We start from the raw sequence: 13,383 nt of genomic DNA on the forward strand, positions 1-13,383 counted from the left end.
AACCTCCCGATCCCACCCCCTCCTCCCTCTCTCTCCCTCTCTCTCTCTTTCTCTCTGCTTCTTGTTTCTTATAGAATGATTGTGCAATACCATTTTCTTTTGTCCCCTAAAATGCTGAGTCACACAGCCTGGAGGGAGAAAGCAAGACAGTCCACCTGTCATAAGTAGATCTGTGTCTCTTTCAACAAAAAAAAAAACACACATAGAGACGGACAACCCACCAGTTCACCAGACACGTGGTAGAGTCTCTGTGAGACAGCTGTCAGGAGAGAGAAAAAACCAACAGAGAGACAGAGAAAGAAAGAACAGGTAGAGTGATGACGAGCTGAAACAATAACGAGACTGACAGACAACTAATCAACAATGATTTTGATAAACGATGAAGTCATTCATCACAGGATGATGCCAAACATTTGCTGCTTTCGTTGGACAAAACAAAGAATAAGAAGATGTAACTGTGGGTCAGTGATTGGCCTTTTTGCTCCGTCATCAACGATTTTACAGCTCACATGATTAACTGACAAATAACTTGATAGTAAAAACTGATTTTTACTTGCGATAGAGGCGAGAAAACTAAGTAAGACAGAGGATGCAGTGGAGCATGTTGTCAGAGTGGCGAACACTGAGCTCTGACTGAATCTACAGATTGTCTAGACACACACACAAACACATGCTCCGTCCATGTCAGGCTCCGAAAGACAAATGATGTCACCATCTGCCCGAAGGACCGACGTCTAGTGTATGACACCAACGCACCACTCTCTCTCTCTTTCTCGCTGTCTGGGTGTGTGTTATTGAGGTGTGTTTTCCATCAAGGTGAAAGTGACCTTCTAGGAAGCTGCCCGTTTCCCCGGGAAAACCTCCTGTGTGGTAACATAAGTAATGTGCGGCTCTGATTTCCTGGAAAAAAAGGCCTCCTACATCTTGAGACTCACATTATTGAGGCGTCCAATTGCTGTTACTTAGCATAATAAGATACAGTACAATGGCAGCAGTCCCAAAAATAAACAAACACAAGACAGGAAATTATTTTTCACAGAGCTTAACATGCTAAATCCTCCCCTAACTGTAATGTTTCCACAATAAAACCATCTTCCACTGACACTGAAGTCGCCATCTCGACTGTCTCCTCTGTGCCTCTTTGTTCTATTTCCTCCAGCGCTGTCAGCTCCGAGGCCTCCACCAGAAAAGCCAGCTCCACGGAGCCTCTCAGAGAGAAGCTGGCAACAGTCTTTGAAGCTAAAAATAACCGCGGCAAAATGCAGCGAGCATCGGGATAATCAGAACCCACGCCCATATGCAGGCCCGCTCGCTCGCAGGGAGGGGGGGGGGGGGGGCGCCTGCTAAACTGCTGAGTGGCAAAAGACCAGGATACAATCACACTGGGATCAATATCTTGTGCAGAGCAGAGGATGAGGCGGCTCATGTAATGTGCATGAACAATGTGGCACGACAAAACTGACACACCCACATACAGAGAATCATTATCTTCAAGTAACCAAGAGGGAGGAAACTTTTGCTGGTGCTGATGTCAAAATTAACGACCAGGAAACAGATTCATTCGATTAGTTTCAGATGCTCCACGTTCCAAAATGATGGTTTACACAAACAGCAGCAGTAAAACAGATACAGGGTCAGTGGTCGAGGATTCTTTACTTAAAGGTCCCATATTTTACACTGTCCTGGTGTTTTAATTGAAGCGTTGATCCATAAGAAGATCCAGAAGATATATTTCTAGTTTTAAGAACCAAGAAAGAATCTCAATGTAGTTTTTATATTTCCTTTCCCCCCCAGGCTTCTCTCTGAAACTCTAGCGACAGCCGGTCAGTCAGCCAATCAGAAGAGAGGAGGCTAAATGGTGGGTCCAGGTGGGCGGGGGCTTTGTTGTGACATCACAAAGTTACAGACGCCATGACAACTCGTTTTTCTGAATACAGGCTGTGTGCATTTCACTGTGGACTGAGCACTTTGATACTTTCACTATTAATATTCACTCACTACAATATTGGACCATAAATTATAATATGATTATTTACTTTATCGGGCTCTAATCACTGATGTATTAGCAGTATTTTAACGCTGCAGCAGGTTAGGGTGGATGTTATATGCTACAAGCAGCTGAATGAGAGACACCTAGTGGAATGAAAGGATAAAGTCGCATCATTTATAACAAAGTACTTGAGTAAATGTGCTTTCCACCGCTATAAGATCAGCTGTACTGTACCTGAATCAATCGCTGCACCAGGGATGTTTGTTTTGCTTTTCATCCACTTCTTCAGTGGATGAAAATGTGAACGCTTGAAAGCTAACTTTTGACAGTTCTCTCGTACACAACCGCTCTTAATAACACTCCACTGGGTCCAGCCAACATCAGCAGCAGGAGCACCGGTAATATGAATCAGACAAGCTGACCTTGAGACAGGCAGTGAGAGACATGAGGAGAGAGAGAGAGAGAGAGATGGCGGGGTAGAGGAGGGAAAAAAATTCAATCACACAGCTCAGCCACTGAAAGAAATCATATCAGACTAGCACTGGTATAGACCTGAATGGTTGGGTTCCCTGCTTTGCCGAGTGTAGGCGGTGGTTAAATGACTGTCTGTGCATTTTATCTTTGCTAATAGCATTGTTTACTGCCAGGTGCCTGCAGCATAATGAGCAGGAGGCAGGCGGGAGGAGGGAGAGGCTTTGCTTTGGTGCATGGCGTCACGGGTGAATGTGTTATGTGTGAAACATAAACGTAAGAGAGGTCAAACCGTGTCACTTGACCTTTATGACCTAAAGTTGATGTCTATATATGTCAGCTAAAATTGCTAAATCTGTCTTTCCAAAGAATGGGTAGAGGACCAAAAATTAATGAACAAATAAATGAGGGAAATAAATGAAGCATGCGCTGGCTCTTAAATTTTGCATTTACACATGATGCACACACACATTTGTGTCGTTGCTGTTGACGCAAAGAATTTTTTACAGTGCGTGTCTGTCAGGCTGGTACTTAATTTGTTATTGGTAACAACTCACACGAAGGTTTTCGGTTCTGCCACCTCTCTGGTTAAGGTTTAACTACTTGGTTAAGGACAGAGTGAAGTTCTGCCTTTGCAACAGAGTCATCAGCAGGTGGCTGAGGTGGATGAAAAGCAAACAAACCACATGACTGTGACGACAAAGACTGGGGGTTCACATCAACAGCCCCGTCTGTGGTTAGCTTCAGGCAATAAAAACTTGTTAGTTAAGGTAAGAGAGAAAGATGGTGGGTGTGGTTACGCATGCTTAAACAGAACCATAAAAAAAAGTATAACAATTAGAGAAACGCAGAGAAACGAACTGCAACACCGGCTGTTGGCTACGGTTGAACTCGTAACAGTCTGATATTTATTTGCCTACTTGTGTTAAACGGTTCGCTGCTGTAGGCCAGCTGATGGATTTAATAAAGAGAGGGAGGGAAAGGTGGGCTGTGGGAGAAGGGGGTGGAGATTATTGCCTCTCTTATTTAATAACCCACAAAAATCAATATGTATCTCTTATAACTGTATGCTCTGATGTATTATATAGAATTTGGAAACAAAATATTAGACTTTGGGCTTAATTTACATCATGTTTTATGAAATCTTTCTGAGTAAAGACAAGATATTTATGGATTAGTTGTTCACTGGCAACGACTGGTGAACTAAACACAGTTTCAAAGCAGCATCAGCCTGTATCAAATGAATAAACACAGAGCGAGGTCTAAGACAGAGGTTATATCATGATGGGAGAACGCAAAGCTAATCCAATTCCACCGCTGAATACAAAAGAAATCCCAGGTTGCGATATTAGTGGCTGTGTTTCCCATCAGCGGTCGGACGCAAACGCCTCAGAGGACGGAGACAGCGGAGCAGCTACTGTTGGTGGCAGGTGGCAGCCTCCTCTGGAGAGGTGGCACAGGGCAGGTGAGTCCCAGAAAAGGAATTAACTTCTCTTACATCTTGTCAGCTGCTACCCCCCCCCCCCCCCCCCCCCCCCCCCCCCCCCCGGCCACCGGCTTCCAATAAAATGGAGCAAACCTCATCTAATCAAAGCAGCTTAAACCTGAATTCATTATTAAAAAAAGCTCTGCTGAAGTTAGCGGCAACATTTAACCACTCTGTACTTCATCATCATCTGGACCCAGCTGATAGATGTGTTCGGGAAAGGAGAGGAGGGAGGAAGTGAGGAAGTGAGAGAAGAGAGGAAGATGGAGAATTTTAACCTTGGCAGTCGTGAAGCAATTTTGTGAAAAATCTCACAAAATAACACCTTAGTTTCTTTTCCTCTCCAGCAAAGAGAGTCTTACCCAGCGTGGAGAATGAATGCACCTTCAACGCCTTCATTCGCTGAAGAAGTATTCACGTACGGGGGGGATTGCTCATCGTGGGATAATTCGTCAAAGGGCCATCTTCAATTATTTACACTTTCCTCTACATATTGAACATGTTTCTCTTTCGCATCATTAATATTTTATCACTCTTCGCCCTGCAAGAAATTTCATCAGAATGAATCAATGCGATGTTAAGCTTAATTCGCACGGCATCTACCGCCAAATTAAAACACTCACGGGGGACGGTGTGACAGGTTCTTTGCTGCATTCAACTCATGGTCGAGCACGGCAGCCTTAACGAGTTCATCAGAGATTAACTGACTCGAGCGATATAAATTAAAGAATGCCCTGATCTTTAAGGAACAACTTGTGCGATTGGTTATAAGTTCTCTTGGCAGTGAAATGAAGCAGAACATGAGGAAAGCATGGCCTTACAGCATGTAGATGCATGGGAATATATGTATATATATATATATATATATATACATATATATGCGCTAGTTTCCCCAGGCATTTTGATCACGAGACCCTCAGCCTTTGCAGGCCAACTTGTGACTGGATTTCATTGAAGAACCCTATAACTGTGTGTCATGGTAAGTGGTAAAATGGACTGCATTTATAAAGAGCTTTGGCATGTCTGTCGACAATTCAAAGCGCTTTACAATGTCCAACGATCTGAGACCACTTACCCTAGAGAGGCTCAGAGCCTCCTCTCTTCTGATTGGCTCACAGACCTGTTGTTGCTAGAGCTCCAGAGAGAAGCCTGAGAGAGCAGATGTGAAACTACACTGAGATGGTTTTCGTACTTAAAACCACAAACATATCTTCTTATGGATTAACACTTCAAATAAAACACAGAAGAAGAAGTAAACATGGGACTTTTAATACTAAATGACCTTTTAAAGTGATTATCAGTCATGCTTTCTTTCATGGTCCAAATTTAATGTGAATTAACTGATCATGAAGATACACAGACGCAGGTTCGGTGAGAAAATACAACACACACACACACACACACACAATAATCACACTATGGATATCCATGTCATATTTCAGTCACCGTTTCATCCACGTTTTGCTTCCCTCAAAAACTGTAATCTTGTCCTTAAAAGCTCTTTCAGCTGCAAGGAATCACTCAGGGATTCAAGGACGGTGCTGACTTCAGTTCTCCTCCACACAGGATGTCACAGCTGGCTCCGAAATATCAAATACATATAGACACACATAGACGTGCTGCTGTGAGCATGAGAAAACGGACACAGGCGTGCATACAAAGAAAAAAAAATACCCACCATAGGGAACTTGTTACAAAGCAGCTCACAGAGAACTAATCCAAGTGTAAAGATTGTGAACTCTACAATCTGGTTTAAAACCTAAAATCTGGTTTAAAACCTAAAATCTCTCCATATGAGATGATTAGTGCAACACAAACATGTACACTGATGCCCTCGGTGTTGGCCAGCAGTGATGGAAGCCAAAATTAATTACTGGTTAATTTGGGGTTGTTTTTTCATGGGTGGTAGATGAAATGACTGAACTAAGCCTTGACCAGACTGCACAGCATTTATGTTGTAGTTACAGGGCCACTATTTTCAGATTAGGTGATGGTCGGCCTTGGATGAGAGAATCTCAACCACTCGCTGTTCTTACTTTCACAACCTCACTGACTTCTGGGATCAGGAAAAACATCCCCAAAACAATCCAGGCTTTCTACAGGTTCTGCACCACATACTGCTCATGAAGAATAATGTCCTCATAAAGTTTTTTTCCTGCTGAAGGAAAGAACAGATTTTTATCCAAAAGTAAGTCCAACTGTAAATTTTGTGTGTTTGAAATATGTATCACAGTGTAGAAGTCAGTGTAAGGGCAGATTCCTTCATTTCTTCTTTGGTAATTTAAAGCATTGTGACTTTAGTTTAGTGAAAGTGCACGAGTCAGCGCGATATGCCATAAACACACACTGCATTGAAGTGTTGTGACAGAAAAGCAGCGGTTAGTGCCACTTCATTGTGTGTGACTGTCACGTCACTGTTGCTAACGTAAGCGTAAACCGTTCTCCTCAGGTTTCCCCTTGAGGGGACCCCGAAACGCAGCTGAGAGAAAACCCACCATCTTCAACATGTCATCGCGGCATCGGGCTTCTTGCACAAAACACCTTAAATTAATTTTTCGTCTGAGTTAAGGTTTCCTTAAAGTAAAACAATTGCACATAAAACACCTCTCAAAGTTTCCTTAAAATGTGCCAAAATACTTCTTTAATCGTACCCGCCTCCCAGAAGTGATAACAGGTATCACAGGTGCTAATGGCAGCCAATCAACGGTCTCCATGGAAACAGTAGAATTTTACTGCTATAATAAATCACTGTTGCGAATGCCTTAATGTTTTTCCTTAATTAAGGAAAACCTTTTTAAGAGATTCTGTGCAACACCCTTCAGTAACTCCCTCAGCTAAGGAGAAATTAAATGTCACGCATTACTGGAAAAATTCAGGTGTTTTGTGCAACCTGCTCTGACTGACCATAATCATTTCTTTTATTTATTTATCTATTTCTTTTTGTCTTTTTTTTTCTTTAATAGAGTGAGTGCCTTCTCATTATCAAATGAACTATTATCAAGGGGTTTCCTCATCACCATTGACTCACCTGCTCTTTCCATGTTTCTGATATTATTATTATTTTTATTTCTATTTCATTTCCTATGAGGCATGCACCGCTGATCATAATTTATAATCTTGAGAGAGGTGGCAAGTAAGGGCACAGATCCGATTTCCAGTTCGCTTGATCCGAGTGACATTATCGCTGAGGCATCACCTGACATTTCGCCCGGCAGTGCAGAGGTCACTTTGCTCCCTTATAATGGAATCATCTCTCCCGTGTGTTTGCTTCATTCTGCGGCTTACAGCGCAGTGATATCTTAGGGATTCTGTAGGAATGTCAATCATGCTTTCAAAGTGACATTTTCTTGGAGTGTGACACCTCAACACCTGAATCATATCTCCTTATAGTTGTCAGATCTTGACTTATTTTTTTTGCCGGGGGGGGGGGGGGGGGGGGCGTTAGACAAGCTAGAATGTCACCAAATATCACCAATGCTAAACCGCATCGTCGCCACTCACTATAAGAAACATGATTTTCACACGAGGTTGAGGATATCGTTGAAAGGAAAAACCTGGGCACCTCGACCCTCGTTGCAACTCTAAGCCACTGAAAGCACCGCAGCCAAGTGTCGGATAAAATCGATGTCCATCTTAATTTTGTGACCCACAAAGATGGCGACAGCGTTGATAAGAGGGCGCAGATGGCCAGCTTTACTTAAATTAATAGAATTCTCTCAGTTTCTGAGCAAAAGCCAACACAGGCAATCCAGTTATACCGCATAACACATTCACACGTAATGGATGGTTAATGTGAAAATGATGGCCTTTTTCAAATCAAAGCAGCATGTGGGTGGTAAAATAGAAGGGGTGGGAGGGTGAAGGGTGTTTAGGATTATCGAACGACTTGGCTATTCTGTAGTGGCAGAACTTTCTCAAGCGAGCGAGGAGGAGTGACATTTTCCCTGGATTATCTATCAACAAGGCTTAATGGTTTTCAGGAGCACTTACTGGAGAAATGGCTTCTTTCTTTTTTTAATGGTTAATTAATAAATGAAGAGATGATGATGAATGGCCTCCATCTTTCGTCCTGGTAATTAAATGATACACTTTTTTTTTCCACCCCCCCATGTCTCTAGTGGAGACTGGGGACGTTCTCATTATCATGGACAAGACAGAAGCAGCCACACCTTTGCAGTCAAGCGCCCAGAAGCCTCAGCAGGTGGGATAGGATGATTTTGTTTATCACGTTTATCAATATGACTGGCATCAGCTATTTATCAATTATTTAAAAAATGGTGGTAACCGTGTAAATCACACAAAACAACTGCCCATATGTTGAGACATAGCAACAATACTGGAGTTTAAATGTCATTACAGAGCCATTTAGGTGAGTGCTAATTAATTCATAGCATACAAAAAAATGCCTGTATCCTATTTAATTGGTCCAGACTTTGACATTAACGTAGTATCATGTCATGGCTATGGGAATGTAGCTGTAAAATTAAATTACACTGCAAGAAGAGATTAGCAGTGTATGAGATGTATGAGGTTGCATCACCTAAATTTCATCAAATGCCTGCTGACTTGTCAGCTCCCCCCCCCCCCTCCTCTGCAGACATGAGAGACCTGATACGTGCCGAGCATAAGGTCACAGTTAAAAATATAACCCCCCCCCCCCCCGCCCCCCCCTCTCCACTCTGAAACTGTCCGTGCAGGCCCAGACCAGGATCAGAGACAGCAACATCACAGGCAGAGGGAAGTCCAGCACATAATGTGACACCATTTTGAGAGTGGAAAGATTTATCATGGAGGAAGCTGTGTGCATATGTGTGTGTGTGTGTGTGTGTGTGTGTGTGTGTGTGCGTGCGTGCGTGCCTCTCATTGCTGCAAAAAAATCCCCTGAAGCACTAATCAATAACATGTTTGCCTTAAGTCAAGGACAGTGATGGTAAAAACAAAAGTCCACAAATCAGCATTTATTAACACATGGATTAAGACATATTTCCTTTCAAGTCAGTCAGGATGCAACGACTGATTAGTTTATCGGGGGGGGGGGGGGGGGGGGGGGGGGGGGGGGTCAGGTACCATTTCTGTGACACAACATCAGAAGCATTAAGGAGCCTCAGAGGTTTAAAGGAGGTAAGCAACACCTCAACATGACACTCCTGTAGCTTGAAGGTTGCAGCAAGTAAACAACACCACTTAGTGTACGTACGAGTGTATGCATGCACATGTGCCCAGACCATGAGTGCAAATCATATGTTTTCATCAAGTAAAGTGTGCAGGAGCTTAAAAAGCCTGACATTTTAAAAGCAATGTGACATTTTATGAACAAATGCTTGCATGAGAAAATCTATGTTTTCCACAAACTTGTTCAAGCCTGATCTTATTTCTCCTCATCACAGAAATATCACCTTATTGATAACATAGTATTAAGTGCCTGGTTAAAATGACATGACTCATGATCTTCAACCTCTAAATGTGATGTTAAGATCACCTTACTCAGTGCATCACCAAATCTCACACACACGTTCTGTTTAAGACCAAAGTTGCATCTACCATCATTTTCCATGTTGCTAAACAAGATGTCACGACACTGCTTGTACTGTGCCACCAGAACACGATGCTGCAAAGAAACACGAGTGCAACCAACCACAGCAGAAGATTGATTATTAAGTTCTGCAATAGTTCAGATAGCCTTACTGTACCGATCAATGCTATCGATCACTTTTCTGTAATTCTCAGCCTGCAGGAATGTCAGATATGCAAATTCCAGAACAGCAGAGTAATGATCGCCAACTGCAAAACAAATGTTCCGGATGAACTGTAAAATCTCACAGTTGTCAACAACGAATCAAAAATTAAACATAAGTCTTGTTGGAAAAAAAAGAACCAACCAATGGACGAACCTGTAAACGGGCAACACACCTGTGGGATGCCCTGAGTGAATCTGACCGTTCATCGGCTCAAACAAAACAAACTCCAGGCAAATCACTCGGGAATATTTAAAACACCAAAGACGTTGCCCTGTATTTGATATGAGTGACTCACGTGTTTTGCGGTGGCCGTGCGTACGCGTGGTGAGCGTGGTGGAGACCGTCTCGGTGGTAGTGTGTTCCGGGGTCCACATCTGCGTGGAGTCATGGAGCACGGTCGGATTGGACGGGGAGGGGCTAGACGTTGCCACTCCAATCACGAAGGTCGTCCTCGGTGCTGCAGTGGTTGTAGTAAAACCCGAAGGTCCGCGTCCGTTTCGATTCCCAGGATTCCGAGGGGTTACTTGGCTACCCGAGGCTCCACCCCCTCTGGGGTTTATAGTAGTGGTAGTAGCAGTGGAACGAGTTCTACCTTTCGCGACAGTTACAGTCCTAGGCGTGGGGTTCCCGCCATCCGCTGTAGGAGTAGTTGTAGTAGTAGTAGTATCGGGACTTTTGGGAATCCCGCTCGGCTTGGAGAGGAAGATAGGATCCTGGCCTATTCGATTAGCATCCACCAAGTCTGTTGGCACGTAATCCCGCACCGTGCCGACGACGATCCATTTCAACAACATCAGGCTCAATCCAAGGCCAATGAATCCAATGAGTAAGGGGACCACACACAGCCATGTCTGCTGGCGTGGCCAAACGGCACAACGAAGGGGACCCTGATCCTGGGCCTGGCCCTCCCCACGGCCCCCTGAAGCCCCTGAACCCTCAGGTTCCTCCAGGATCACCACCCCGGATACAGCTGCCCCAGAACACTCGCTCATACTTCCCCGCCGTCCTTTATGGCTCATTGAGGGTTAACCCTGTGATAGGCATCGGTAGCACAAGGCAGAACGGTTCCCAACAATGCCGGACATTTGGAAGAGACAAAGGGAAAGATGAAGAAATGGATGAAAAAAAAGAAAAAAGGACCCCACAGAATCGCACTCTCAATAACACATATACAAATATAGAATCCGAGGATAGAGAGGAGGGGAGGGGTGCAGATACATGCAGACACGCAGTCACAAGCACACACACACACACACACACACTCACACACTCAGAGTCGCCCAGTGAGAAATGGGGGAGCTGGCACAGACGGATAATCGCCCAGTTAGTCCGTGTTCAGTCTTGCCAAAGTCCCTATGTCCGACTGAAGCAACGGCGAACTTCAGGATGTTCACAGGAGGGTAAACTGGAGGAGGAGAGGAGGAAGAAGAAGAAGTGATGTCTCGAACAGGGAGGAAGAGGGACAAAAGAGAGACGGGAGGGAGAGACGGGTGGGAAGGAACAGCTTTACATCTGTGCATGTGAGGAATCCATGGCATCAGTGTTCGGGTGCCACTGCAGCTAAAATCCACAGCTATTTCTGCTTAACATGCACGTACGTCCCCCTCCATGTTCAATCCACGATGGGACGGTATTGTCTAGTCTAGGGGAGTGAAACTTGCAGGGTGGGTCTTATTGTTTCCCCCCACCCTGTACTGACCAAAAAAAAAAAAAAAGGAAAAAATGTTTCCCGATGCAGCCTGTTCCAACGGCTTCAGCCGAGTCAGCTTCCCTCAGCTCCCAAAACCAGTCTCTTTCGTAACTGAAAGAGAACAAGAGAGAAGAGATGTGTCGTTTATGCGTCTGTCCAAACACACTCCTTGGATTATCCTCTATCTTTGTCGCTCTTTGATTTTCGATCAGCCTATCATTTTTTTTTTTTTTTTTTGGGGGGAGATTTTTTTCTTTATCACTCTTTGGAATCTGAACCCACTTTGCTTCCTTTATGTGTGTCTCTAAATTCCAGTGAGGATAAAAATAAAGCCGTAGAATCCAATTACTTTTGCGGATCCAGTCAAAAAGCAACACTTCAGATGAGCACAGAGAGAGAGAGGGAGAGGGGGGGGGAAAGAATGAGGGGTGTTGTCGCGCTGTGGTATCACAGGGCGGATAAATCTGCAACTGCGACGCGTGATCCTGCTCCTTCTCCGGCCGGCTATGGATCAGATTTCTCCAAGCTGTGCGCTCAGCGCCCTGCTGTCTCAGTATACCGTCCGTTAATACTGCAGCAGGCGCTCAGAGAGCCTCTTCTCATCTATTTGCAGGGAGCATTCCGCCACTGAGGGATAAAATGAGAGGAAGAGGATGAGAAGCAGGGAGTGGAGATGGAAATGAATGAAAGAGGAAAGAGCAGAAAAGCAAGAGATAAAAATAAAAAAAGGAAAACACAAACAGGAAGCCACAATGTTTTTAAAATATCCCACAGATGGTCTCTTCTTTCTCTCTGAGTGGTGTTTTTCCCTCAGTTCCTGAAAGCCCGTGCTCTTTCCAGTCAGCCTATGATTTGTTGGTCTGGTTGCTGGGATCCTCTTCTCGTCCTCCCCCCCCTCACAGGATGCCTTCTTGGAGATGATTAGAAATGTGCGCCCCGCACCGGGATGAGAACTTGCAACCGCAGCAGCAAAGACTCCCTAACCCCCTCTGGGGTTAGCAACATCCGACGGTGCAGCTGTCTTTACCTGTGGCAATTGTGATGCAGACGCACATACAGCTGCCTCCCTGAGCTGCCGCCGCTGAGAGGCAGAGAACGAATGAGAAGGGGGGGAGAAAAAAACGCAGGCACAGAGAGAGCGGAGTGTGCACACTGGTAGAGCGAGGATAGTGAGAGAGAGAGACAGAGGAAGGAGGGAGGGAGGGAGGAGAGAAAGAGGCTGCACCTGCTAGATGCACCAGCACTGGGAAGCTTGCCCACCTCCGTTAGCAGGGAGTGGAGTAGCAGAATGCATACAGAAAACTCGGAGAAAAAAAAGGGGTGGGGGTGGGGGGGTGGAGGTGTATGTACAGATAAATATAAAAGAGTGGGAGGGGGAGGTGAGGGGAGAGGTAGAGAGAGTGCTGCAGACGAGGCAGTTACCAGTGAGGAGCCCGAGTCCCAGACGGATCAGAGCAGGAGCACAATGCAGGAGATGTCACTCACTCACTCTGTCCCGCCCACTGCACAGCATCAGATGAGGGGGGGTGGGGTGTGTGTGTGGGGGGGGGTTAGGTTTTCACACCTTAGACCAAAACTTAAGTGCATTTGATGTCACATTTAGGGTTTATATGGACACACTGTAACGTGGTCAGAATTGCAAAGCCACAAAAAAAATGGATGCATCCGACACAAACGTTTCTTTTATTTAGACGCAATCACGTCTTTAGCAGTGAACTCGTTTCTGTAGTGATGCCCATCTTCTTGTTTATTAGTTGTTATTTTATGTTTAGGATAATAAGATATCAGACCGTGCTTTGTACCGTATATAATGTGACTGTAATTCACTTTCACTACAAAACATCAAGCTTGTAATTACATGGTATGAGCTCTTCATTTATTTATTTTTTTAAATCACACCTGTGATTTGTTGGGTGAGCGAAGCGTTGCTTGCACTTCCACTTGCAGAAAAACATTCTGAATAAAATAAATAAAGTCTAGAGTATTCCTCTTTTTTTTTTTTGGTGTG

At 44.5% G+C, this 13,383-nt stretch overlaps 1 protein-coding gene across 1 annotated transcript in view; it reads right to left on the minus strand.

Moving 5' to 3' along the window:
• The window catches only part of LOC130181247 (pro-neuregulin-3, membrane-bound isoform), a 335,378-nt gene extending 322,840 nt beyond the window's left edge, over positions 1–12,538 (minus strand). The window contains exon 1 of the mRNA XM_056395233.1: positions 9,981–12,538. Within this exon, the coding sequence (XP_056251208.1) occupies positions 9,981–10,704 (724 nt within the window). The 5' untranslated portion in view covers positions 10,705–12,538. The remainder of the gene's footprint in view (positions 1–9,980) is intronic.
• Positions 12,539–13,383: the final 845 nt, after the last annotated feature.

Source organism: Seriola aureovittata, chromosome 14, assembly GCF_021018895.1.
Source record: "Seriola aureovittata isolate HTS-2021-v1 ecotype China chromosome 14, ASM2101889v1, whole genome shotgun sequence".
Classification (NCBI taxonomy): Eukaryota; Metazoa; Chordata; class Actinopteri; order Carangiformes; family Carangidae; genus Seriola; species Seriola aureovittata.